This window comes from Falco naumanni, chromosome 5, assembly GCF_017639655.2.
Source record: "Falco naumanni isolate bFalNau1 chromosome 5, bFalNau1.pat, whole genome shotgun sequence".
Lineage (NCBI taxonomy): Eukaryota > Metazoa > Chordata > Aves > Falconiformes > Falconidae > Falco > Falco naumanni.
Genome location: NC_054058.1, coordinates 524,044 through 551,938, shown reverse-complemented (window position 1 = coordinate 551,938; position 27,895 = coordinate 524,044). Strand labels below are relative to the sequence as shown.

The following is a 27,895-nucleotide window of genomic DNA, read 5'->3' as shown; positions in this document are numbered from 1 at the left end:
TCGGGGCACGGCACGGTCCGGCTCGGCTCGGCTCGGCACGGCCCAGCCCCCCGGGCCGCGGAGAGCGGCAGCCAATGGGAGCGGCGCTGCCGGCCCAATCCGAGGCCGCCCCCCCGCCGGCAGCCGCCGAGGCGGGGGGCGGGCGCGGGGGCCCGGGGAGGCAGGGGCCGCGGCCGCGGAGCCGCAGGGGAGCGGGACAAAGCGCGGCGGCGGGGGCAGGTGAGACCCGGCCCGCGGGTCCCCTCCCGCCCGCGCCGCCCCGGCGGCGGCACCCTGCGCCCGCACCTGGCCATGACCCAGCCCGGCGGCTGCCGCTGAGGGGACCGGCTGCGAGCCGCCCGCCGCGTTGCCTCCCTCCGCCTCCTCCGCGCTGCCGAGGCCGCTGCCTCCCCCCGGAGCCCCGCCGGAGTGATGGGCTGCATCGGGTCCCGCACCGTGGGTAAGGCGTTGGCACGGGAGGATGCTCGGGCGGCCGCGGCCCCCGCCCCGGGTACTGGCACGACGGCCACCGGCACGGAGGGTGGCGGGTCGTCCCCCGCCGCCCCCTCACGGCCGGCCCCGGGCCCGACCAGCGCCATTAGCTGAGCGCCACCGTCGCCCACCCCCCGCTGCCCCGGCCCCCGCGGCGGGGCGGGCGGCCGCCGGCCTGGGTGTCGGCAGCGGGGCCGGGGCACGCCCGGGGCCGGGCACGGCGGTGCTCGCGGGGGAAGGTCGCGGGCGGTGGATGAGCGCGGAGCGGGGCGCGGGCGGTGGGTGCGGGGCGTGCCGCCGGCAGCGGGAGCGGAGCGGGCGGCCGGCGGCTGCGTCCTTCGCCCGGCGGCGGTTCGTTGTTGCCCGGGGCTGCCCGAGCCGCACGTCCGGCTCCCGTCCCTGCCGCTAGCATCCCTGGGGGCCAGCCCGGATCCCCTCACTCCCCAGAGCCGCTGCGAGGGGACGCGGTGGGAGGAATCGCAGCTTCCCGCTGGGCCACGCACATTTCACAGCGGAGGATCCCGGGCCGCTGGGCTGTGTAACCCAGCTCCCCCCCTCCCACACACATGCGGTACCGAGAGATATCCCTTGGTCCCTAAGTGCGGGTCTTGACAGGCAAAACCAGCATCCCGTGGCACACTTTCCTCCCCACAGGAAAATTCCTCTATGCAAAACACATGCACGGACATCAGTTACGTGGGGATGTGTCGTTCAAGCCACTCAAAAAGGCCTCTGAGAGAAAACCACGGCTCGTAGGGCACGGTGCTCTCTGAGCCCTTCCACAAGGCACATAGGCACTGTGACGTCTGTGGGCAAGGCGGCTGAACTACCTCCCCGAAACAAACCCGAGGGGCTGTGTCGAAGCCCGGTGCGGTGACGCTCCTTGGCTGGAGGGGCAGACCCTTTGTGAGCACTTCCAGGGAACCGTCGACTCCTGCAGCAGCAAACTTTACGCTGCAGACTCCAGTTGCCACTTTGGGATTTATTCCCACATCTAGCCTGTGTCTCTTGCCAGTCTCAAACATCCTCATGACCTAAGAAATCTCTTATGTCTTCTGTAACATCCACATGGCAAAGATCACTGCAGTGTTTTCCTTCAAGATTCTTTGGGCTCACCTGGATCTGTCTCTGTAGCATATCAAAGCATGTATTGCCTCCTGCCTCTGCCTTTCCCGTATCCTCCACACCCACATGCTGCCAAGGGCATTATTATCTTGTCAGCTGGCAAATTATCTATACCCCTTTTATCGATGTGTGTTTAAACTAGCAGCATCAATTCTTGGTCCCTCTTCCCACAATGCTGAGCAGATAAAGAACAGGCACACACCTGGTAAGATCCACTCCCCGCTCCAGGATGTGGTGGAGCTGTCGTACTTACCCACACAGGTATTTGTTCCTGGGCATGGCAGCATTCTTATGATCTGTGACCTGGAATCTGTGTTTCAAAAAAGCCTTGTGTAACCTGAGCTATTGCAATTACTGTTCTTGTGTATATATATATCTGTCTGTATGGGAATACTGTATTTATATATCTTTATAAATGTCATATGGATATGTGGGCACAGTTGAAAATACAAAAGAGCATCTATGCATTAAAATGTTAGAATAGCGATAATTGAAAATTTGTTTTGTCTGCAGATTGCATTCCCTAAATACAGACCTTAATGGTACAGGTACTGGACTTTCCATACTGTAGTGACTTTTGGGTTATGCAATATGTGCTCATTCTAGATGGTGAGACCACAGTGGGCGTTAGGGACCTATTTATGTAGTTAATGGAGGAATTTTTCTTGATCTCGTATTATGAAGATGCATGTTAAGGGGCATTGCGCATCCGTGATTCTGATCTTTATGGGAGTCAGATATGAAAGCAGTAATAGTGCCTGATGCTTTGTGTGAAAGTGGTACTGCTTCAGTGGGGACTTCATCTGTTTCAAGCCCTAGAGGTTGGGCTGGGTGATGGTGGGATCCTTGAGTTTTACTTGGACTCCCCCACCTATGGAGGTTTGTCAGGGTGATTCTTACTTGGCAGCCTAGGTTTTTCACTCCAGTCTTGCTGGAGTTACTGGGAGGATCCTTCGGACCCGTTTTGAGGGATGAGTGCTTTTAAGTGTTAGGTCTGGGCTTTGAGGATGTGTTTGGAAACTAACAGCCTAGCACAAGTAGAGCTTTGTGTTCTTGCTGTATAGCACACCTGGTTAGATTTTTGCAGGATCAGTTCAATAGACGGGCTCTGTGTTGCCTTTCCAAGACCAGGTAGGTCCTAGAGATAGGAGGGTGGTGCAGTTGTATTGGTTTTACCTTGGAATTTTCAAGTGGCAGATTTTGAACTCGGAACTTGGGAGGTTTTAATTAGTGATAGAAAGCTTGTAATCAGTCACATTTAGTTTATTCACCACACAAGGGCCAGTGCAGGATTGTGCCCTGAGCTTGCTCCGGGCCTTTTTCCATTCCAGTTTTAAGCAAGCCACATGATTTCTCCATCTCCCGCAGGGACATTTTACTATGGTCTAGTTAGATGTCATAGTTTGCACATGTTTAGTGATGTGCAACTTCACATTTTCTTTCCTAAATATGAGCTTTCTGGTTATTTCTCCCTGGGGAAAAGTAATTGAGAGGGTCATAGCAGAGCAGCTCCGTATGCGTAAAATTGAAATAAGAGTCATATAACATCTTTCAGTCTTAGAGAGGACATCAGAAATCACAATGGCAACTATCAGATTAGGATCTCCTAGGGTATGAAAAAAGCAGAAAGGTGATCTTAAAAGGTGAAACTGATACCCAGTTGCCTTCTCCACAGGTGTACCCAGTCACGCCTCAGTGCCATACATGTGCTGTGCGTGCAATGGTATGGTAGCAGTTGCACAGTGAGCACTGCAGCTGGCTTCTGCCTCTGGTTGGAGCTACACATCAGGTCAGTGTATCAGTGATAGTTAGCCCATCGTAGTTCTGAGGGAGCTGCCGAGTGACTCTCGCCCTAGCTGGGACTCAACTTCAGTGAACGTGAGGGAGGTTTTCACTGAGGCTGCTGGACAGCTAAGGTTGCAAAATCCAGCTGGGAACTTGTAGATATTTGAGTGCCAACTAAATGCAAAGATCAGCTTGATTACTGTCAGTAGCTGAGTTAGCCAAATGTAAGATTTCAGGCCTGCATAGGTGCTTGAATGCATTGCAAGTGTACCTTTGACCACAGCTTAGACATCTCCTAATAGTTCTAGCTGTTCTAACTAGTGTGGCAGGATCTCTCTTAATTCCTTGAATGGATTAAAATGGATAGAAAGCTCAAGGTTGCTCTGGTTTTTCTGGTGATGCCTCTGATTTCTCTCTTGTCTTTGCACAGAAGCCTGCAGCAAATATGTTTTGTGAAGTGACATAAAACGGTGGAAATATATTCCAAGAAATTAAAAACTGGTAATACTTTTGGAGTGTGGGGGAAGAGAAACTAGAGGTGCTTGCACTGAGTATCAGGAAAAGCTTTTTGACCATGAGGAATGTCAGGCTTTGGAAGGGGTTTCCCACAGAGGCTGTGCAGTGTCCATTCTTTGAAGTTTTCAAGACCAGACTGGATAAAACCCTGAGCAACCTGGTCTAGCCACATAGCTGACTCTGCTCTGAGCAGGAGCTCAGACCTCAAGAGGTACCTTCCAGCCTGAATTATCCTGTGATCCTATGCTCAGGATCTAAAGCCTGGAGTGGTTGCCTTTCCGAGTCAGGTTAGACCTGTTACTTTGGTCCTGTTCTGTCAGAGGACCCCAGGTCTTCTACATGTCCTCAGTATGCTCTTGTACCTTTCCCCACCACCACCTCCCTGTGACTCCTGAGGGTACCGTGTGCCACAGGCTGCCTCCCCACGGCAGCCCCACTGTCAGCTGAAGTCCTCCCCATGCTTTTTTGGTCTGGCAATTTTGCAAGAGACAGCTGAAGTGATTTAGCTCAGGCACAGTGTCAGTCACCTGCCGTGCAGGATGCCAAAGGCAGTGCTCTTCGCTTCGCAGCCCCTGGCTCAGGCCTGGCTTGCCAGTGCCCGTAGCTGGGGTGCTGGGCTCCCCCCCACCGAGGAGCCGTCAGCGTACTGTCGGAGGGAGGAGCACATCCTCTCTGTGTTGCTTTCTCAATGTGTGCACCATACTAAGTCTAAACAAATGGCTCATAGCATCCATGGTGGGAGAAATAGAGCCAGAGACCACCCCACCCCACCCACCCCCAATCCAGGCCTTTTAGATTCCGCAGGGTGGGAGCAGGACCGGAGACTGGCAGCAGGGGCTGTCGGTGAACATGCCCTTCATTTTCCTCCTTACTTGTTTCCCCATGGATCTGAAGGTGTGTGGAGTGAGATCTGGCATGGAAAGGATAGCCTTCACGCTTGGTCTGAAAAAGTGAGATGCCCAGTCTGCACCCATACGCCCTCTCGGGGGGCCGGTGTCCCCCTCCTCCTCCTCCACCTTTGACACGGAAGCAAGTCGGTGAAAGAAGGAAAGAGAGGGAGAAGCCTTGAAGAGGACAGGGTCGTGCAGGAGGAAGCTGAGTCGTGACATTAGGGCTGTATCCACTTTCTGGGGGTCACACAGGTGGGAGGGCAGGGAGCACAGATCCCTGTGCAGAACCCGCCACCACCAGGCGCCGTGCTGAGGGAGTATGGGGACACCTGGCAGGGCACCGGGTACCCCCTTCCTCTCTCAGCTCGGGGGGGGGGGGGGGGCACATGCAGCAGAGGGACAAAGGGACACTCCTCCCTCTGGATCAGACTGCCTGGTGCTTGGTCTGGCTCCATTACTGCTACTTCTTCCCAGGCTGGCCTCTCTTTCGAGCCATTCTCAAAAAACTCAAGAGCTGTGGGGTAAGAACTTACTTCTGCCGGTCGGGAGCCGAGCAGAGACCGTCTCCCAAGCCCAGCAGCCGGCTGTGGTGAGGCATGTGCAAAGTGACGATGTCAGAGACCCCCCTCTGTCTTGCCAGGGTTACCGAAATAGGTTGGTGGTCTCGAAGTTGTAGGGAGAGGGCTAAGGAACAGCACGGTCGCGTAAGCCTGGCTTTGTAAGGAATCCGTGCTAGAAGACGTGGGGAAGGGTATCAGCAGTGTTCATGGTTATGTGAGAAATTACAAAGTAGCTGATGGAAAAATGGAAGTAATGAGTAATATTTCATTGACGTGATTGAGCCGGGAGTCTGACTTCTGTAGACTGATGTTCATAGAAGCAGAAAAAGTGAACTAATCAATAAATATTTTAGGCCTGTTTTCTTGGGGGGGAAGTAGGAGAAAAAGAGTTTTCAGCTCATTTTATAAGGACATGCTCTCCAGCAGCAAGCAGTCCTGATTTTAGACTGATACTTAACAACAGCCAGTTCAAGATTACTTGCCCTCAAGTATTTTTAAGCAGTGGGATAAAAAGTTAAAGCTTTGTGTTTCAGTAAATCTTGAAATAGTGAGGAAGATCTGGAAGTGAAAGGCTGGGGCTCTATCCCAACTTAACCTCGTTACTTGGTTTTGTCAGTCTGATAAAATTCCTGATAAAATATCAGAAGAACATATGCCAGTCAGAGTGGGTATATGCAAAACAGGTCCTGCCAAGCTAACTTCAGTTCACGACTTTATGGGACTCCCTGCAGCCAAATACTTCTGTGATAGAAGTGCCTTTGCCTACAGTCATGGGAATTGATCTAGAATACTATATTTGTAAAAGATAAAACCACTAATTGGTTAGCAACCAACTTAGTACCACATGATTCTTTGTCTAACATATGAATAAGGTACATTTTGAGGGCATCAACATTCAATAGATAGCAAAACAGTAACAAAGAATCATTGCTGAAAAGCTTCTGTTTCTTGTGTGATCCCACGTTTCTCAATACAGTTGTCAGTACCATCTGATTTTAACATATTGCTCAAAATCCTGAGGGAAATCTAAAATGCTGATAAACTTGGTAGAATCTACAAAGACTGGAAGAACTGCTAAAAATGAAAATACAAATGAAAAGGATAAATCACTGGTATGCAACAATCTGAGTCATTTGGGGTACTGAATCTTGACAGACAGCGTGTTTCAGTCTATCCAAAGGTAAGGTCGTGTACCTAATGACAGGGTGTGAGCAGCATTTACAGGACCAGGGCTCTGTGCTAGAAAGCAGTCACACTGCAAACGCTTATAGATATCTGAGCAGAGGATCGGTAGGTCAACAGCTACTATTGTGGTGCTGCAGCCGAAGAAGCTGAAGTGGCTCTTTGATCTATTAAGAGCTGAATATTGAACAGGAGGGGAGAAGGTTATATTTTCTCTGCGTTTGGCACCTGTGAAAAAATTATTTTTCATCTGCTTTGCCTAATTCTTTCATTATCACTTCGAGGAGTACTGCAAAGCTGAGGAACGGCCAGAAAATAAACATGGAACCGTGAATGAAAACTTCCAGAAGTGACTTGATGACAGCCTCTAGGTGTTTGAGTGAAGAAAAATACCCTCAAAACCATCTGACTCTTCAACCTGGCAGAAAACAGTTAAGATGTGATGGAGGGAATGCAGATACATTCAGATTGGAAATGAGGCAAAAAAATTAAATGGTAAAAATACTTAACTATTGGAAATAATTTACTAAGAGTTATATTGAGTCCTCTGTCATCTGAATGCATAAAAACTAAGATTAAAAAAATAATCTAGTTCAAGCACAGCAACAGAAAGTATAATTGACAAAGGGGATACTTTTAGCGTCTCTTATTTTAATGAGGTCAGATTAGATGATCAGGATGTTTCTCTGTGAGTTTCAGACGCAAGTTCTCAAGTCTGGGAGCAGACTAGAATTTTAAAGAAAAGATGGTTTCTGTATCCTGGGAAGATGTGGCTGTACCCACAGATGCTGATCAGACATGGCTTATGGGAGAAGTTTCAGTGCAAAATATCTTGACTAAACTGGAGAAAATAGCTTGCTGATCCAAATGGCTGGCATGTGGATTGACATTCCCCATGGGAAAAACTGCTGTAGGGATGACTCGTCTGACAGTTTCGGGTGGCTGACCAGGATGGTGGCAGGAGTCTGTGATGGCCAGAGGAAGATCAAGGAGGCTGTGGAGGTGGGGAACGCAGTGGCAGCAGGGACTTGGTTAACCCTATGGGGAGGCTGGCACGTTAAATGTTTACTTTGGGAGCCGTTCACTGCCTTGTGCAGTGATCAGGAGGCCTTAGTGCATGATGTTACTCCTGAAGAGGCTTCAGGGGACTCAGAGACCATAGCAGACCCCCCCCCCCCCCCCCCCCCCATCCCCAACCTCAACAAAAACCAAAGAAAAATTGTGTTCCTTCTAGAGGAAGCTGTGGAATTTTATCCTGTGGAACTTTTCCTTGTTGGGTATGCAACAGAAGATCAGCTTCAATTCAAAGCCTCAGTAAATGAGGTTGTAGAGCAGGCAGGCAGACACGTAACAAGTCATCAGACGGTATTCATGCAAGACTTCTGGAGAAATCTGAGGCTGAACGAGCTGAAGAGCTGATTAGGATTTGTGACACCTTCCAATTACTTTGGTATGAGAAGGTTGGAAGGTAGCTAATGTGGTGCTAGTTTTTAAAATTATTTTGAGATCTGGCAAACTGTAGGCTAGATATGCCTAGCAGCAATCTAATAAACTTTAAAGAACAGAATTAGTGCATGCATGGACAAATGAGGAAGCACTGACGCTGCTGTTGTTAAGGATATCATGCCTTGTAAGTCATAGAAGGGACAAAGGAGACCCAGTGGCGGTGGTCTACTTGGATTTGCAAAGCACCCCTGTAAAGGTCACCTGCCTCGGGCTGTTCAAGACATGAATCTGCTGTTGAATCAAAGGGAAGCGCCTGAAATTATTAAGTGGCTGGGTAAAGACGACAAACAAGGATTAGATGAAATGGATGGTTTTCACAGGAATGTTTTTTTCAGGTTTGTGTGTATCCATGAATGATATGAAAAAGGGAGGTAAATAATGAGGTAGCAAAGTATGATAATGACAGTCATCATTTGGGGGAGCAAATGAAGAGCTGTATGCAGAGCTTTGCAAAAGGATCTCACAATATCAAATGACTAGGTGTTAAAATTATGGGTGAAATTTGATGTAGATAAATGTAAAATGATGCACACAGGCAAAGCAATTCTAGTGTTACATTTGCAGCGATGGAGGTTTCGAGTTTACTATTTCCATGCGAGAGCAAGATCTTGGGGTTATAATGAGTAGCTTAATTCTCAGTAAAAATTCCAATCAAATGTCAGTAATTAGGAAGAGAATAGAGAATAAAATGAGAAACAGCATTATACTGTGCAGAAATCCATACTCTGCCATTGTTTTGGATGTGATGTATTGCCCTTGATTGTCCATTCCCGTTTCAGAAAGGACATAATCGAACTGGAAGAGATTCAGAAAAGGGCAGCAAAGACAATCAAAAGTGTGGTATGGCTTATGTGTGAGGAGCCATTTAAATAGACAGGGATTTCTCAAGTATGGAAAAGAGATAATTAGGGGAAGTTATGACGGATATCTATAAAATAATGAATTTCCTCTGTGATATGAGCAGCATGGAGAAAATAAGGAGGGAAGACTTTCATTATCTGTTTCAAAACAAAACCTATACATCAAATGGAACTAGCAAGTGGCAAGTTTCAAACAGACAAAAGCCAGCACTTCTTCATGCGATGCAGAGTTAAGCTGCAGAACTCCTTGACACAGGATTCTGTGGGTACTAAAAGATTTTTTTTTGGTTTAAAAAGTGAACAGATGAATAGAAGAAAACTCCTTTAAAGATGACTAAATACAGAGGCGACATCTCTGTCTCAGGAACTACTTGAGGTGTAAATCGTGGCAGGCTAGGACAAGTATTCTGGGAAAATATCACTACTGTTTCCCCTATTCTTATACACTTTCTTAGACATGAACTCCCACTTTGGGGACAAGCTGATATCCATCCCAAACGAGTACTAAATACCTACTTTCCCACCTCCCCCCCAAAGAAGAAGAGAGTGAAGAAAAGAAACCAGGGAGAAAAAAAGACAAGTCACTGAGATGGTGGTGGGGTGGTGGGTGGAGGAGAAGGAAAAAATAAGAAAAGAGAGCAGAGTGAAGACTAAGGCTAAGCCCAGGAAAATAAGGCACCAGAGAGAAACAGCGAGCAGAACACCCCTGCATTTCCATGGTGTCCAGGGGCTGGTAGACGCTGCCCAGTGATGCCCTGCCCAGAACAAGGGAACAGAAATAGTACCGCTAGTTGCTGGTACCTTGGGTTTTCCTCCTCCTGGAGCTGGAGGTGGCCAGCTTGGGGAGAAATGGGGAAGTTGATGAGGAGGGCGCAGAATTTAGTAGACCTTGGGATGGAAACAAGTGAAGATGTGAGAAGTGCAGCCAGAATCTTGATAACAAGCTCTGGAGGAGCCAGGAGACTGGCAGGCTTGATGTACGGAGGCACCAGTCTCACTCCCATTGCGTAAGAAACGTGAGTCGGGGAGTCCCGTGAGCAAACTTGGGCCTTCTGCTTGATGGAGGATTTTTCCAGCTGATGTTCCTCATGGTCCATGGAATTAGCTTGGAGTAGAAACCGGCCACCAGGATACCTCGTCTTCTCCTGATGAGTGGTCCTACAACCATGTGTTGTAATTGGGTGTAAGGGGGAGGAGGTCGAGCAGTTGACACATGGATATGCAGAGGTGTTTTCAAGGGAGCTCGTGGCATTGCTCAGGGCTTACTGAGGTCATTTGTGATTTTGACAGGTCATGGAGAGGTATCTCCATGGAGCCAGGTGTTGGGGGGGACTACCCTCCTGTGGGACTCACCTGAGGTAGGAGATGGGGGTATAATATGAGTGTTCTATGCTGTACACCAGGCAAACAGCATGGGGTTGGCCAGACTCGCTGGCTGTAGACCCCGGGGTCCCCAGTTTTAGTGATGCTGCAGCGATGAGGTTTCTGCCTGCGCTTGGGGGTGAGTTCTGTACAGCTGGGGCTCAACAGGGAGACTCCCCCTTGTCGGTCATCGTGAGGGACTTGATTACTCCAGAGAGCTTCTAGGTTCTGAGGAGAGGCTTGTAAAACACCAGTAGTTCAAGGCAGTCTTGCAAGAGACCTCTTGTGTCACTGGTGTAGAATGATAGACCTCTCGGAGGTGGTGGGGGAAGGCACAATCCGGGCTGGACTGTCTGAACCAGAAGAGACCATCCAGAGTCCAGGACTTTCTCTTGGAGGCTGGTCAGTCTTGTCAAAGACAGGGGCCATCCCCCCACTGGCCAAGGATCTCAAATTCAGCGCTGACCGCAGCGACCAAAGGTGCAGAGATGGGTGGACCGTTCTGAGGTCTCATGGCTTGGGCCTTCCCAGAGGAAGACTGCAATGATCTCATTCTTCCTCGCCAGCTGAGGCCAGCCCTGCCCTCTTGGCCGTCTTTGAGGGTCCAGCCGCGGCTTGAAGTGGCCCTCTCTGGGGGTGTGGAGGAGTTCTGTCTTCTCTCAAGGAATGGGAGATGTTTGGCCCACTAGTGTGCTCTCCATCTGCCCACAAGACAAGGGTTTGGGTCTCCAAAGGAGATGCATGGAGGAAGGAGGCAGGAGAGGTAACAATTTTTCCCTTTTCCTTCCAGTGTGGTGTCCCCCAGGTGGGGTGGGCATCTGCTTGTGTTGTGACCACTTCCAGCCTTCACTGTTTGGAGGACTGATGACCCTGGGCTAGAAAGCAGTCAATTCAGAAGTGTCCCAGGCCCAGCAAGGGAAGCCCTGATTATCCCTTGAGGAACTGTGGGTATACAAGAAGATTCCTGCTGTTGAATGATAAAGGACTCTGCAGCTCTCCGTGCTGCATCCTGCCCCACCGTCTGGCTGGGATCTCACGGGCTGAGGTAGTTGTCCTCTGCAGCGGTACAGCTGGGAAATACCAGCTTCTTCAGGGCAAACAAGGGCATGATAATGAGGAGAGCAGCAGTGGGAAGAAGAGGGGTGAGACAGAAGTTTGTGTCACCTCTACACCCAGCACCTGGAGGGGCTTGAGGAGAGTGAAGAGCCCCTCACCAAGAGCCTTTTACCCTTTGCCTCCCACGGAGTGCCTTGTGTTGTCTGGAAGAAAACCTGCCGTGACTTGGAGGCCATTGCCATGCCCTAGGGCATCGCTGCCTCTGGAGACCCCCACGCTTTGTGTTTGGAGGAGGGAGGCGGCAGTCTCGGTGCCTCCCGGCTGGCACTGACTGTTGCTGCTGCTCCTGAGCCGGGTGCTTGATGGGGACTGTGCCCCGGTGCGATGGCTGCGGTGGAGAAGGATGTAGCCATCTGGCTGTATGTACTCTGGGGCTGCCAGAGTGACACCCCACAGCTGAGGGGGGACAGGTTGGCAGCGTGGAGCCTGGAACTGCTGGGCTGCCACTGCCCCCAGGTGCTGGTGCTTCCTGCAGGCTCTTGTTCTGCTTCTCCCTCTGAATGGTAGCGAGCCCAAAGGCACAGCCATGGAGTCTTGCCTTGGCCTGTGGACATCACCCTGGCAGTGGTGCTGCCCACCCCGCAGAGAGGGGCCAAGGGCATCCCTGGGATGAGAAAGGGGTGTTGGGATCTGCCAGTTGAGGAATATTCGGGATGGTTCTTCTTCCCCACTGGTAGAGATGAAGCTGTGGGACGTTGATGTCACAACTCCAGGTATTCTTATGCTCTAGGACAGTGCCCATGTGACATGCTGGCCACAGAGATTAAAATTTAAATACATATGGAGAGCAACTGCTGCATATTACTTCTGTAATGTTGGCTGTAGGCCAGGAAAAAAAGGCTGCTACCTGGGTTCACATTGCTGTCGTCGTCATACTGGCTATGCTGACCATGGCCCCTGGGGACACATTCTCTGCACTTCAGAGAAGCAGCGAAGAATGAGGATAAACCCGTCCCGCTGTTTCTGCTGGCTGATGCTTGTTCTGCAGATGAGACAGGGCTTTGAGATTTTTTTTATAAATTGTGTTAATTGGATGTGTTTTGTTTTGCGGTACCTCCTTAGCTTAAATGCTCAGAGCAGAGCTGCCTGTGTCTGATGTCGGGCGCTCTGCTCAGCTTCTTTTGGTGGCAAGGGCACGCTCCGCAGTAGCCTTTAGTATTGGTTTGAAAATGTTACCAGTCAAGAAGAAAAATGTTGGTGTTGGAGCTTTGTTCATTAATTCTATTTCCTAAGCAGCTCTAAAAAGGGACCTACCTTCAGAAAGAGGCAGAATGGTCTGGAAAAAAATGTAGAGTACCCAAATCCAAAGGAAAGACCTGGTGAACTGCCCTTCTGATTCCTAATCTTACAGACATCTCAGAGCTGTAGGCGTTTTCATTGTTGATCAGAGATTTCAGACATCTCTCTTTTGTGGCGACCAAGACATTTCTGTGCCTGGATGAGCACCAGCCTGCTCAGCCCTCTCCATCCAGGAAAACAGACTTTTTTCTGTTCGCCTTCCACAGGTGGTTCTGTTGGTAGGTGCCAACAGCAGCTCCTTTCTGTGTTTCCTTACGCAGTACAAGCTGGAATACTTACACAGCTGTGTGAGTGACTCAGGTTGGTGGACGTCGCAGCTTTACCCGGGAGGATTTCAGTGCTTCCATCTGATGTTCACCTCAGAGTCTCTCCTGGTAGAGATTCATTCCTTTCCTTAACGTTGGCCTCTTGGCTGGCTTTGGCTCTGTCAAGTGTGCAGGCAGGGAGGTGTTTCTGTGGAGATGCTATCCGTCCATCAGTCCTTCCCTGGAGCTTCAGCTGCTTCCATTTCCACCACATTTGGCAGGACACAATGATGTTGTGTTTGACAAAGATACTACACTCCCACAAGTATCATGAAAATTGATATTAGGGAAAGAACAATTTAAAGACTGATCATAATTACTGCAATTATAATTGTTGTTTTCTTTTCAGGGAAAAGAAAGGAATGGAAAAGAATAATTGAACCATTTACTCTAAATATTGGTCTTTACCAACATTAGCATTGGCTACCAATACCGAATGATAATGTTCCTACTCCCTGCTGGAAAGTAAAAGTTGAGAACCAGAAGAAAGTTTGCTAACAGTGGATAATAGTGGTGCTGCGAATTCACTGTTTAATGAATATGTTTCTTCTCACGTTAATTGGCATGGCACATCAGAAAGCAATCAACACAAATACATGTTTGGCGGATGGTGTACATCTTCACCAGCGTTATGTCACAAAGGAAAAAGCAGAATTTAAGACTTTAAAACTGTGTTTGTCTTCTTAGTGTGGAACAAATTAGAGAAGACAAATTAGAGATGATGGCTAGCATCCAGCCCAAAAGTTACAACAAAATAGATTATTAGACGCTTCTGCATAGATGTAGATGCCTGTTTCAAGCGTGTATCTTGTTAAATGAACAAAATACAGGCACAGGTACCAAATATAATGTCAACAAATACACATTGGTAATAGGAATTGAGAAAAATGTCAAGAGGAAGCCCAAGGAGAATGGACTTGTTTAGCTTAAGTAATAAGTAATTCAAAACAAGGCAGATTTCTGATGATCACAGAAATGCAAAGAAAATTAAAATATGTCCAACAAAGAAATTCTGTGTTTCCATGATAAAGTATATGGCAAAATAAATGAGCTACTGAAACAGGAAAAAAATAGTAACATTAAATCAGCAAGGTGGGGTACAGACATCCAGAAGGCTTCTTGGATTTTCCCAGTGCATTCATCAAAACGGTCATTATTTCTTGGCAATATTCCATATTGCTTGGGAATGCTTAGTACACACATTTTCTAATAACTGAGAGTCCAAAGTTACAGTGCTCAACAAACAAAACCCCTCAAAACAACAACAAAACAAAAAAAAAAGGCAGGGAAAAGGGTATTCTCTTTCCTCCATCTTTTTTCCTCTTGAAGTGTTTTTCATCTTTATTATTTAGAAAGGCCCGACTTAAAAATGAGTCTTGGGTTTTACCTCAACAGTATTGTAACAGAAAGAGGGATGATATTTTTCCCTCAGAGGTGTAGAAGACTTCAGTTGGAACATCACTTCAGTTGTGATGGAGACATCTTTTTCTGATGAGTGTTTGTCAGAGTTTTTTTTTATCAAATTTGTGTTAAAAATACAAAGCAACCATGATCTGCAGTGTGGCTTAATGTATTTATGTATTTCAGCTGCTTGAGTTTTATCTCATTGCTTGATGTAATTAGCTTCCTACTTGTTCTTCAGTCATCTACTGAGTCTTCCAGAGCAAGGATAAATTTGATGATGTTAAAAAAACTCCAAAACAAATATTTTTTTTTTTTTTTAAATCAAGAAATCTTTAAAAAGTTCAATGGAAACAAAACCCCTTTATGTCCCTTCTATGGACACCATACAGTAATGATGACAAGGAAATGAGACACCCAGCTATCTTTCAACTTTCGTCGTCTCCTTTCAGAACATTTCAATGAGGAATTCAGTAGCACATGTTTGTCCAAAAACCATTTTAAAACCAGTTTTGTGACCTACTCGTGTTTTAGAATGCTCATCCGCTTTGTATGGAGCGGAGCAAATACTGTTCTGTAAGAGGTGACTGATGACAGAGTTACAAATGGAATAGTCACGATGATTAACAGGAGCTGGAATTGAAGATGGATAAGAGAAAACAAATCATATGGGAGAAGAAACATACCATTACCAAAGCAAAACGCCGTACTAATTCAGGGGAGAAAGAGGCTGGATGAGAACAATGCTACAACATAACGTACTGCTTTCCATTTCTTTTTCCTCACTTCACCGTCCGTACTTTCTTCTGATTTTCTGTGTTTCTTTCCTTTCGTCTGTCAGAGCAGAACTTGATGTTCCCTGCCTGCGCATTGCCATTGCCCTGGCTGTTTCTAGCAGAGGAGAGAAGCCCACTGACCCGCGCCCAGCTTCCAGGGATGGGCAGTGACAGCGCCGCAGGGCCGGGGCCGCTCGGAACCCAGAGAGCTGCTTCTCAGCCGCAGCGTGTGATGTTGTAACTCTTCAGCAGATAGTACTGCATTTAAAAGCATTTAACAGATATTAAAGAGTTATTTTCTCGCAGTGTATTTCTTTCTTATCATCTGCAAAACTGTTTAGACTAAGAATCGTCAGTAATTATGCAGTCTTTATGACTGTCGTGCATGCAAGAGCACATATTGCTCACGCTTTTGCCTTGTCTACATAGATGAGATATTGCAACTGGAGAAAAACAGTAATAAGTACGTTTTTATCAGCCTTTTGTTCTACTATTATGGAACAGGTGTGGACTTTGAGACAAATAATTGATGTTAATGTCCTTCAACTATTTGATGCCCCATCTGCCAGAATGACATGAATATTTTCCACAGACTAACGCTTGGTGGGAGCTGCCAGTGGGCCAGCAGGAGTGAGAGCAGAGGCTGGCGGTCACTTGCCAGCCTTTGGGGCTGTCACATCTCGTGTGCTGAGAGCCAGCACCACGGGGCTGGTCTCTCTCTTTGGTGGGGGGGTCTCGGCAGCACCTTGGCCGAGCGGGGCTGCAGCCTGCTTTGCTCCGTGTGCCAGGGGGGCGTGCAGCGGGGCCGCAGCACCGTGTTCAGAAACAGTGGAGAGCACAGCAAAAAGACCTGGGGTAAATGGAGATGAAGCAATGCACGACACTGCTACCTGCACTAATGGCTGCTGCGCAGCTGCCTTCTGCGCTGGAGAGGTGGCACCTCCCCGGCATCACTGTCTGGATGGGCTCTGTGGCAGGAGTGCCCCAGCCCTTCCCTGCTAGCGTGGAGGGAAGGAGCAGGGGCTGCCCCTGCAGGGAGAGGCTCCTGCTCTGCTCTTAGCTCCAGTTTTATTGTCCCGCCAAGCTCTGTTGATCCCTCGGCTCACCCCGATCACCTTCACTCCGTCCTGTACCTGCCCTCTCTAGATGTGCTCTGCTGGCAGTGCTCCTTCCTCCTCCCCTTTGCCCCTTCCCTGTTCAAGGGAGACCCGATACAGAGGTATTTGATTCTAAGCCACAGCCAAATCTTACAGGTGACACCCCTGGACCAACAGTTGGATATTTCTAGCCCTAGCAGGTTTGCTTGGACCCCAAATCCAAGAGGTCTCGGGCCACGCTAGGAGCCGGCAGCTCAGCAGGGCGCCCACCACGGCTCTGCCCTGCTCGCTCCATCCAGCGCCCCCAGAGCTCCTCTGGCTTTGCCCAGCTCACACTGCTGGTGCCATGGGGCAGCGCTGGCAGCCGCAGCTTTACGGAGCAAAATTGAAATAAAAGAAACTCCTGTCAAATGGGGGTGGGGTGGGGGTGGGGAAGATAGTCAAAAGTTGGTGTCCTGGTGTCAGCTGGGACGGTGATTTCCTCCCCAGCAGCTGGTGCGGTGCCGTGCTTTGGGCTCGGCTGAGACGGTGCTGGCAGCCCGCGGCTGGTTGCGGCTGTGGCTCAGTGGTGGTTATACCAACTCAAGGGCTTCTCAGCTCCTCAGGCCCTGCCAGCCAGCAGGCTGGGGGCACAAGAAGCTGCGGGGGGCACAGCCAGGGCTGACCCCGGCTGGCCAGAGGGATATTCCATAGCATAGAGCGCCACGCTCAGTATATGAACTGGGGGGGTTGGTGTGGGCTGGTGGATCGCTGCTTGGGGACCGGCTGGGCACCGCTCAGCAGTTGTCAGCATCAGTGTTGAGAATTCTATTGGGCGTCACTTGGGTTTTTTCCCCCTTTCCCTTTGGATTTTATTTCTCCCCACTTCTCTCTCCTTTTCATTATAATTGCTTTCTAGTTTCTAGTTTTGTTGTTATTATTATTTCATTTTACTTAAATTATTAAATTGTTCTTATCTCATCCCTTGACTTTTACCCTCTTCCCAGTCCTCGCCCCCATACTGCTGCGGGGGGAGCAAGCAAGCAGCTGTGTGGTGCTTAGTTGCCGTCTGGGGTTAAACCACGACGGCTGGGTAGGAGGTAGAGGTGCCTGGGCTTTATGCAGGATAAAGGAAGCGTTTGCTCAGGGTGGGCTAGCTGAGCGGTACTCCCTGGCCAGAGGGAGCGGGGTTCCCATCCAGGCTGGCCCTGACAGGATGGGATGCCGAGGCCCGGGAGCAGTGATGTCCCCGGACCTGCTGGGAGACACTGGTGCACTCCCCTGGGCACCCTGATGTGCAGGGCTGGATCTGGCAGCACAACGGAGGCGAGGCTGCTGCAGGCACGGCCGGTGTTCCTGGTGTGCAAACACATAAACACACATGCACAACACATGCACACGTGCATACGTGCCAGTCACACAGATCAGCACAGATGGACTCAGCACTCACATAAACAGCACCAACAGCCTCATCCTGCTCCTGCCACTGGTTGAGTGTGATGGAGATCCACCACATGCAGCATGGATCCCTCCTGCCCCAGGGCTACCCAGCAGCTGCCCCCAGATCCCAGTCTCCTGGGCTGTTGGCACACGGATGTAGCAGCCTCCAGAGCCACAGCCATGCTGCAGTTGCTGGTGCGGACCCCTCGCTCACAGATACCCCCCTCCCCAGCTCTGTGACAACTGGCTGGGACTCCCCAAGCCCTCTGGTAGCCAGCTCATCCCGCAGCCTCACCCCGAGCATGCACCTGGCACCCAGAGCACTTTGCCTTCGTTCTGGCTGCGATCGCACGTTCGTTCACATGCCCTCACTCACGCCAGTTCATTTCACCTGGTTTGTCCAGTTCCTGGCACTTGGACCTCTGTCACGAAACACATGCACCCAGAATAAAGCTTCCTTCATGCCAGAAAATGGTTAGAAATGGAATGTAACAGGAGGACAGGGCAGACTGCACAACCAAGGGCAGGGCATGGCCAGACGGCTGTACCCATCAGCAGCCCATTTACATCCTACCAGCCCCTTTTATCCCTTTATCGATTTTGTCACATCTGTTTCTCCCCAAACCACCTAGATCCCTCCCTTTCCCTGCCATTGTTCTTCCCCTGAACATCACATGAATCTAATGCAATCCCCAGATGCTCCTTTCCTGCATCCCATGAAGGGTCCTATACCCCTGGGCAGCCACCAACCACCATCCTTGGTTATGGAGCTGCTTCTGAAAGCCTCTCCCTCTGACTGATCTTGACAGGCTTCCCTGGACCCTGGGGTTGTGGCTCTCCAGGGACAGCCCTAAGGTGCCCAGACAGGGTATCCCTTCTTGTGAGCCCATAGTTTGGGTTCCCACCTGCTACTGTACTGCTGGGTGTTTGGAGATCGTCCTTTGGTGGGCTGGTGGCCCCTGTGCTGGGAAGCAGCCCGGCAGGGTGCCCTTGGGGCTCCCCCTCCTAATGTCATCTCCTGGAGCTCCTCGGTGGACACACAACCCAGCTTTTGCCACACAACCTAAAATTACACCCTGCAAAGGGGGGTGCTTGCAGACAGGAGCCAAGTGATCTGACCAGAATTTAATGCAAATTCAGCTCTGCACTTACAGCTCAGGAGCTGATTGTGGTTGGTAGTAATCACAAGTAGAAATGAATAACTAAACTCAGTAAAGCCAAATGTACACACGTGGCTGTCAAGCAAATGAGTCAAGAAGACCATGAGCTTGGAAGGTGGCCCTCATGGTGCTTGTCATAGCCACAGCCTGCCCCCTCCCAAGCCTGGCTGTGTCTGACCTCCGTAGCACACAGTGCAGGAATCTCCTTTATATTTTAAGTTCCCTGCAAGTCAGAGAACAGCAGCTTTACTCAGCTTAGTCAAAGGCATATGGGGGATGCTATTAAAGCACTTGGTTCTAATTATCCTGATGAACAGAAACATGCTTCAGGTGTGAAGGGGAGGATATGCCTTGGCTCTTTCAGAAAGGGAGATCTCGCGCAGCAGAAAGCTGTGGGTGTGAAGGTGTGGTAGAGTGCAACTCAAATAGAGATTGCTTTCTGGTGGTTTTCATCTCACCATGTTTAGCATTTTTAAGGGACCAAATTACTTTTTTGCATTTTGAATTCTAGCTGAGGGGTGCCTCAGGCTTCCCACCTGTAAGTGCCTAGGTAGCTCCTGCAGCCTGTGCAGGGTGGAGTACAGCATCTCTTGCCTGGTAGAAGATTCCTACCGGGGGAGCGCAGTGGTGAGCCAGTGTCAACGTGCCAGAGCTGCTAGAACGAGCAAGGGGGGTTGCATATGTCTCTGAAGGAGAAATTTGCTATAAAGAGTAAATAAAAAGCTAAAAGCCAATGAAAATAGAACCATTCACATTCAATGGCATGTGTTGCAAATAGACTAGATATTGCTGAATTGATCCCAGGAACAGATGATCATTTCAGGAGCTGTATTTCTTGCCAGGTTCTAAAAGGCTCAGGTTCAAACACAGTACGATCTTTTCTCCGTGACATGGGAGCAAATAGCTTGCAGCAGAGTTTGAGGGTGGGACGAAGGCTGCAGGCACAGTGCGTCCTGGCTGGGCAGAGCGGCCCTGGGTGCGCGGCCAGCTGCTTAACGGGTGCTGCTTTGTGTTTAGCCTCACTTTTATTGCAATTTGATCTTATTTAATGATACCATTCTTTATCTTTATTCATTCAATATTATAATTTCTATTTTATGTCGTTAATATTTAATTTTACTTGATCCTTTAAGTTGTATTAAAACGCATCTAAAATCAAAGGGCACAGGCTCTGCTTTTGTGCAGGGGACTGTCCTGGAGAGCTGCGCAAAGTGCACCCTGGCCTGAGGGGACAATGGCTGGATGTTGGGATCTGCTGTGAGGTTGCGCCACAATGGGTTAATGTCAAGGGGAGTCACAAGCAGCTAGTTTTAGTTGTACATATATTACTGTGTATGCTTTTATGTCCACATTTTGAAGAACTGAAAAATTTGAGATGTCTTTTAAAGAGGCAGATTTATTAAGAGGACTGGAAAGATGCTGTATGGTAAGAAACCTAAAGATCTCACTCTGTTTAGTTTGTCAAGAAGAAAAGCAAGTGTATGTCTGACTTTCCTGAAATGTAATGGCAGGTATTAAAAGGGTCTTTAATCTTGCTGAGAACGGCAAAGCAAGGGCAGCAGCAGCTCTAAGTTGATGTCAGACCGATTCAAATTATAAAGGAGAAATGCCTTTTAAAGTGATGATGGTTTAATATTGGAACAGGATATCAAAAGAATTGGTACTTTCTCAGTCACACATCATGACTAGATGCTTTTTTTGTCTGGGGAGCTGTCATTTAGCCAAGCATACATTATGCCTGAGAAAAACTCAAATGACTGGTCTTAATATGGAGAAAAGTGTGTGAAATATAATAGCTGATAATGTGCAAGTGGTCTGATTAAAATTGGAAGGTCTGATTTAAGGCTTTTGTGGCCTTAAACTCAGCAATTCTCCTGTGTGCTGAGCTGAGTTGGCTTGAGACTGCTAGGACAAGTTGTGGTAACGTTCAAAAGCCTGACTAGATGTGTTCCCACAGGAAACGAGGTGATCGCAGTGGACTGGAAAGGACTGAAAGATGTGGACCAAATCAATATGGACAGCACCAGTTCACTGCACGGCAGCAGCTTCCATCGACCTTCCACCGAGGTGAGTGCCTGTCCCAGAGCCACTTACCCAGGGGGATCAGAAAGTTTCAGTTCTGCCCAGAAAATGGGTGTTGTGCATCCCTGAGGCATCAGCTGGGAGGGGACCGGAGTGCCGGTGCACACCTGAGGGGCAGAGCTTCAGAGCTTCGTATCTGTGCAGTCTGGCTTGCACTGAGCAGAGTTGAATCATTCCCTTCGAAATATCCACAGTGAGTAAGATTTTGCAAATGAAAGTGCTTTTAACCACTCATGACTGGAATGGCACAGAACGTGGGAAAAAATGTGGCAGTTCTGACAAGCGTGTAGATCTGCATGCCTTGAATAATGGATTCATTGAAATGTCCGGCAGCATGTCTGTCCCGTCTTCTGCAGCACAGCCATAAAATCTTTTGAAGAAACACATTTGTCTCCATTTTGGTCTTTAGGGATGCATTCATTAGGAACTCACTGCCGATTGATTTACCATGCAGTATCTCGAGGGCTGGTTCGTTTGCTGTTCTGAATTATTGTGGCTTCTGCAATCTTAGATACCTGCATTTTCAGCTCTGTAAGGTTCAGGGTATGCAGTCACAAGTAATAAAAAGATCACAGATCTTTTAAACACATAATATTTGAGGAATCACAAATAATGCTCACAAATTACATTACCCAACAACATCCCATTTGCAAAACCTTACAAAATGCTAATGTATAGGTATTTTAATTTCCTTATTATACCTTGTTGGCTTGGAACATAACTTCAAGAGACTTGGAGGTTCATGGAATCCTGGCAGAAATTGTGGGGCCTGACCTTGTATGGAAAATGCAGTTAAATCAAATGTGGATCTGAAAGTCAATGAGCGTACGCTATGCCTCAGTGAACATTTTGGTTTATGTGAGTGGATCCCATAGGTGTAAGAGATTCATCTAAATTTCCCTGGATGTCTGCATCCCCCAAACCATGATGCTGCGACCTGAGTCCTGGTGGCTGAAGGAAAGGCACTGGGAGCTGGTGCTGTAGTGGCCAGTGTGGGAAACGGCTCTAGCTTGTGAGGGGAAAGTGGGTCAGAATGGACAAACTGAAAAGCTACAAGAGGAAATAATTTCAACAGAAAATAATTTTGTAACTGGCTGTATTATACTCAAAATACATAGGTGGTGTAGCTCCTCCTTCTGTTTGCCTCCAAGCCATGCAGCACCTGCGCAGGGGTGCCAGCCCTGCGCCCTGTAGCAAGGGACCTCTAAGGAAAGGTGCTTGCTTCTCTCTGGCTCCCTGTGTCATCCTGTTGGGTACCTGCAGGCACCGTGATACCTACAGACGCCAGAACCAACAGCAGGGAATGAAACCAACTTGAAAGACACAACTCTTTTTTCACGTAATCAGATAAGGTAGTGGCTGTTGGTTGTGGCGATGGAGATGCAGGGCTGTTTGCAGCCTGTTTGTTGCACTAATACGATCTCGTTCCTTGCTTTCTTTAGCAAACACGGACGGATTTCTCCTGGGATGGTATCAATGTGAGTATGCTCCACACCACTGTTCAAATTTCTAGTCATAGGAAGACCAGGATTTGTCTGCCAGTGGGTGCAGTGGATACCAGAATGGAAACGTGACTGGAAGCCTTTACTGCCACTGAAATTCTGGGACTTGTCTACAATTCAGGGGATGGTGATGAATTTTCGTTTGCCTCTGGGTCTTTTGCCGTCTGGCAGGTATTTAGATCTGCAGGTGGCTATTAAATTGTCATTGTCCTCTTTGGGACAAATGCATGTCACTTCATGTGTTCTACTTTTGAGGTTTCTATTTTTTGAGATATCACTGCTAGGTAAAAGAGGTGTCTGTCCAGCATGTTTAAAAAATCAGTATTCTTTGATTAGAGCATCATTTGATCTTCTCCAGAAGTCTGAGAGAAATGTATCTCTTCTTTGCCGTTACATCCAGAAGTAAAAGAATCCTTAATGTTCTCTGGAGGAGATGGTTGGCACCCGTTTACTTTAGTTAGCAAGTGAAAGAAGAAACAAACAAACATTTTAATAACATGTGTTCCTTTTGCTTTTAATACTGACGCCATGAAAAAATATGGTTTTCTTTCTTTCTTTTTCACTAATGCAAAACTAGCATCCTGAAAAGGAAATAATGCATATTGGTGCTACCAAACTTTTTTTTTCTCTCTGGAGGCTTAAAAAATGTGTTCACATAAATCAGTTTGATAGTGCTGTACACTTGGAAAGGCAGGATTAGATGCTCTGCTTTTGGTAGTATAAGTATTTTCAAATTCCAGATACTTTCAGAACTTTTCAATGGCTGTAATTTTCTGGTTCTCTGTGGTTTGAAAGCTCTTGGGATGCTGAATATCAAGGGGACTTACATTTTTAACTATCCCTCTCCCTACTGACATCTTTCATTGTGGCACTGGCAGCTTGGGATCTTTTGCCTTGGCTCAGTTAAAGAAACAACTTGTGCAGGAAAGTAACGGTGCATGCAGCGACCACGTGGAAGAAATACGTCACTTTTTTTCCTCACTGCACCTCTGTCTAGCTGAAAGCCAGATACACAAGGTCATGTTTCCTTCAAGATGGTAGAAGACAGTTTCCTTACTTGCAGTTTCCCATTTTCCAACCCATTCTGAATCCATGGAGCTCTTCCACAATGCAGCTCTTCCTCTTTCTCGGTGTAGTTCCATAGATCTTTGGTATCAAAGCAGGCTCATGAATGCCCTTCCTGTCCCGTTCACTCCTGCCCTCCTGCCATTGCTCTGCAGCCTTGGGGCGGTGGAGGTTCCCTGCCGTTCCCCCGGGGCGGCTCACCGCGCAGCCGCTGGGCTGGCTGGAAAGGACCCGGCGGGCACTGGGCGGCCAGAGGCTGGTGGGGCGCAGGTGGGGTTCTGCAGCCAGCTTCGTCACCAACGGCGAGGCACCGTGGGGCAAGGGCTGCCTTCTCACTTTTCACTGTTCTTCCCCTGCTTTCTGATTTCTCCAGCTCACACGTTACTCGCACGTTCCTCGCTCCAAAGCTACAGGGTGCCTGAGCTGCTGCATTTTCACTCCACTTCCAGGCAAACTCGTCTCTCACATTTTGGCAGCTGACCGGGGTTTGTGGGCAGTTCACACTCTTTACAAAGCCTGCCTTTGCCTCCAACTATTTGAGTACCCAGTTATGCTCCGCTTACCTTTTGTGGGGTTTGTGCCTATGACCAAATGCTTGCTTCATGTCAGGATTTGAAATTTTCAGTGTCACGGTCACTACTTTTCAGTATCTTTGTGTTTGAAACATGCTGGACTTGATTGAAATCAAAAGGTTGAAAATGGAGAGCAGAAGCAATGCTTGTTTAGCCCTTGTGAAAACCAAGTCCCATATGCAGTGCCTGGCCTCTCTGAAGAAGCCTGATGGATTCATCTTGAGGGACTGTGGTTTATGATGATGTTTGGGAGTGCTGCCCCTCCCAATAATTCCCTCTCCTTGTTGTTCAGGGACTGAGGATGAGCAGAGAGAAAAGGGTAAAGGAAATTAGGCAGAACTGTAGACCTCATTTCTTTACGGGTAGTTGTAGGTACTTGAAACAGAACACATCACTGATACAGTCACTTTTCGTTTTACTGAGATCATATGAGAAGAGATGGAAACCAAAAATAACATATAAAAATTAATATCTGTAGTATGATGCACATATGATGCGCTACTGTATCCCATTGTCAGGTCCGCACTGTAAGCTCCCTGAATTGCCCTCCAGCCATGTCCTGCATCTCTAACAAAGAGCTGGAACAGTGCAGCACATCAGCGGAGGGTGGGCAGCAGCCAAAGGAGGCTCCTCGCAGCCTGATTCCGCCTCTCTCACTGACCTTGCCTCACTCGGTCCCAATGCTGTGCAGTATCCGGTCCTGGTTAAATAGCCTCTAATTTCTCCTTCCCTTCTTTTGCTCTTTTTCTTGTTGCTTGCTTCTGCTCCTCATCTTCCCCCTGCCTTCTGGAATCCTTATACTGATTGCTCACTTCACTTCCTTTTCTCCTCCCTGTATATCATTTCTTCATATTCTCTCTCTTTTCAGCTCTCCATGGAAGATACGACCTCCATCCTCCCCAAGCTGAAACGCAACTCCAATGCTTATGGGATTGGGGCTTTGGCTAAATCATCTTTCTCTGGTGAGGTCCTCAAAATTTGGGTTTATCCCTGGCAGCTTCTCTCCACAGGCCTTTGTGCCTCTTCCCATGCCTCTCTGTTGCTCCCCCAAGTGCTCCTTTCTGACTCTTGCCTTCCTGAGGCCACAGAGGAGTCTTCACTACCATGGCTCCAGATACAAAATCTCTTAGCTGTTGCCCTTTCAAAGAACGCGTTTGCCTTACTCCCGTTGGCTTCTTACCATGCACCCCTGCTCAGACATCTTCCGTTGCTTCCCCCCAAGCAGTCTGGGTTTAACCCCATTTTCTGTTTCTGAGTTTGTTCATTCCAGGCTTCATCCCTCTGCCCAACTCTGTCCTAAATGGATTCTAGGCAAGGAAGGAAATGGTCTTTCATATCTAAGGTTTCCCTTTCCCGCCCTTCTGAGAGCCAGTCCAAGGAAAGATGGAGAAACTCTCCTGAAGAGTGATAGAGTGAAGGGTGGGAGACACAACGCTCCCCCCCCCGCCCCCCGCCCCCTCCACCACCCTGGCCTGAGCCCGGTCAGGAAAGGAGGGCAGAAGCTCCACTTCCAAGAGAGGCAATGAGCTTGGCAGACCCCCCTGGAGCTGTGTAATAGCCCCTTCTTGTTTTCTGATGTCTGGCCCCTTAGGGATATCTCGCAGCATGAAGGACCATGTCACGAAGCCGACGGCGATGGGCCAAGGCCGCGTGGCTCACATGATTGAGTGGCAAGGCTGGGGCAAGGGTAACAGCCAGCAGCAGCAGCACACGCATGAGACGGCGCGCAAAGACGCTGACGCCTACTCAGACCTGAGTGATGGTGAAAAGGAGGCGCGGTTCCTCGCAGGTAGCGCTGGCTTTCTGGCACGTGCATTGGATTGGTGGGGGTGTCCCAGGGCACAACCCCTGAGAGACCAAAGTGCAGGAACCTGGAAGACTCCGGAGAGGCTGCGGGTGGTTCAGATGGCCGAAGAGGGAGACTGTGCTTGGAGTATGACCAATGGAATGCAAAGTGAAGAGAGTGAGGGCTGGTGGGGGGTGGGTGATGTTGCTGAGATGGAGTGAGTGGGACAGTGTGACCAAGAGATGATGTTAAAGAGGGTGGTGAAAAGTGGAGGCTTTCACACATCCCTGCTCCATCTTTTCGTCTCCTTTGGCACAGGAGTAATGGAGCAATTTGCCATTTCCGAGGCAACTCTCATGGCCTGGTCCTCCATGGATGGTGAGGATGTGAGTGTGAATTCAAACCAGGAGAACCCAGCAGGCAACTACTCTGAGAACTACCAGGAGCTGATGGAGAGCCAAGGTGAGCTCCAGTGCCTCTTCCTAATCTTGAAACATCCCTTTTCTGCTCTTGTTGTCATGTTTCTTTCCCCCTGCCCTGTTTTATTCTGTAGCCTCAGGTTTTGGGATTGGGATCTAGCAGAGACATCACCTATTTGTGGAGCTGCCCAAGGAATCTAACCGTAACAGGGAGGCTCCAAAGCCCAGTTCCTTTGCCTTTTTTTGGTCATGGCTGTGGAAAACCACCAGCTCTTGCAGTCAGCTGTGGGTATAATCGAGTTCTTCTGCCTGCTGCCTAGAAATGCCTTTTCTTTTCACCCTGCTCCCCTCTAAAGGGTTTGTCTGCCCTGCACAGTGCAGTGCCTCGCATAGGCTGCCCGAATGAGCCGGCTTGGCCTCAAGAGAGCCTGACCGTGTGTTGTTTCCCTCCTTTGCTTGCAGAGCATATGGCCCAGACGCAGTATGATAGCTGGCCTCATTCCTACGTCTCGCAGGGCATGTATTGCTTAGGTTCATCCGACGCCTGGGAGACCAGTGACCAGTCCCTCATTGCTTCCCCAGCAACTGGCTCCTACTTAGGCCAGAATTTTGATGAGTCCCAGACGAACCTTCAGGAAAGCATTTTGATTCAGAGCAGCCTTCTCCAGCACCAACAGCTGCAGCAACAGCGGCAGGAGCAGAACTTCCTCCAGAGCACGGGGCTGGTCCATGTGTGGCCCCTGCAGACTGCTCAGGGAGGGGCTGAGTCCAGCACATACATGGAGGACCACATTGAGGATGAAGGGAACCCACGGCTGGAGAAGGCTCCTCTCCTAAACAAGAAGCCCTCTCCAGAGGAGGATGACGCGGTGTGCCGGGACCTGGAATCACTGTCTCCTCGAGAGGAGATGGAACACGCTGCACTGAGCCGCAAAGTCTCAGATGTTACTTCCTCTGGGGTGCAGTCCTTTGATGAGGAAGAGGGAGAAACAAACAACTGATGCTTTCAGTGAAGTTCTTATCACTGCTGAACAAAGAGAGGGGTAGCAAGGAATGAAATTACAGGGATTCTTCTCTCCAGCTCCCCATACTTCTGAGCAGACACACCTTCCGTTCCTGACATTGAATTATTTTTTTAAACAAGAGGAAAATCTCAGTGACTGACACATGAAGACCTCTTCCTCCCCTCGACCATGGGCACACATGTTTGATTTTCATTGGTCTGGGCAACACGTGAGGTGCTTGTAGAGATCTGGATTGGTAAATTGTTTCTAAATCTATTTAATACAAAGTCTTGGCTGTGGATACAAACTCTTCTCGTACTGGGGCTGTGGCTGATGAGACAGGCTTGGTGTAGGTGGCTAGAATCCATCCTGGCAGAATGGATGTTGCTCTGTGGACATGGTTCCCTTTGATAGAACATATGAATATAAACCGGTTTAAAATGAAGATATGGCTTTACAAATATAGGTTGCACTAGTATTGTGATTGTGGCTGATACCGAGGCTAAGGCTGTATCCGATACAGACTGTACTGAGATGAAAGATTTGCTGTGTAACCAGATCCTCAATAGCACCTTGATAGGAGACGTAGGCTCGATGGATGCAAACCACGCTCCGTGGGCACAGGCTGCGCTGCG

At 48.9% G+C, this 27,895-nt stretch overlaps 1 protein-coding gene across 1 annotated transcript; it reads left to right on the top strand.

Moving 5' to 3' along the window:
* Positions 1 to 149: 149 nt before the first annotated feature.
* On the top strand, positions 150 to 27,564 carry FAM131B (family with sequence similarity 131 member B). The gene is made up of 7 exons (XM_040596966.1): positions 150 to 439; positions 20,788 to 20,897; positions 22,355 to 22,390; positions 24,920 to 25,013; positions 25,643 to 25,840; positions 26,156 to 26,299; positions 26,719 to 27,564. The coding sequence occupies exons 1-7, from the start codon at positions 412 to 414 to the stop codon at positions 27,255 to 27,257; spliced, it is 1,149 nt and encodes a 382-aa protein (XP_040452900.1). The 5' UTR covers positions 150 to 411; the 3' UTR covers positions 27,258 to 27,564.
* Positions 27,565 to 27,895: the final 331 nt, after the last annotated feature.

Bases quoted from the DNA above. Each gene is read 5' to 3' on its own strand.
- FAM131B (XM_040596966.1), top strand. From the start codon at position 412: ATGGGCTGCATCGGGTCCCGCACCGTGG. The intron at 20,898-22,354 runs GTGAGTGCCTGT...TGCTTTCTTTAG, and splicing joins TCCATCGACCTTCCACCGAG to CAAACACGGACGGATTTCTC. The intron at 25,014-25,642 runs GTGAGGTCCTCA...CTGGCCCCTTAG, and splicing joins GGCTAAATCATCTTTCTCTG to GGATATCTCGCAGCATGAAG.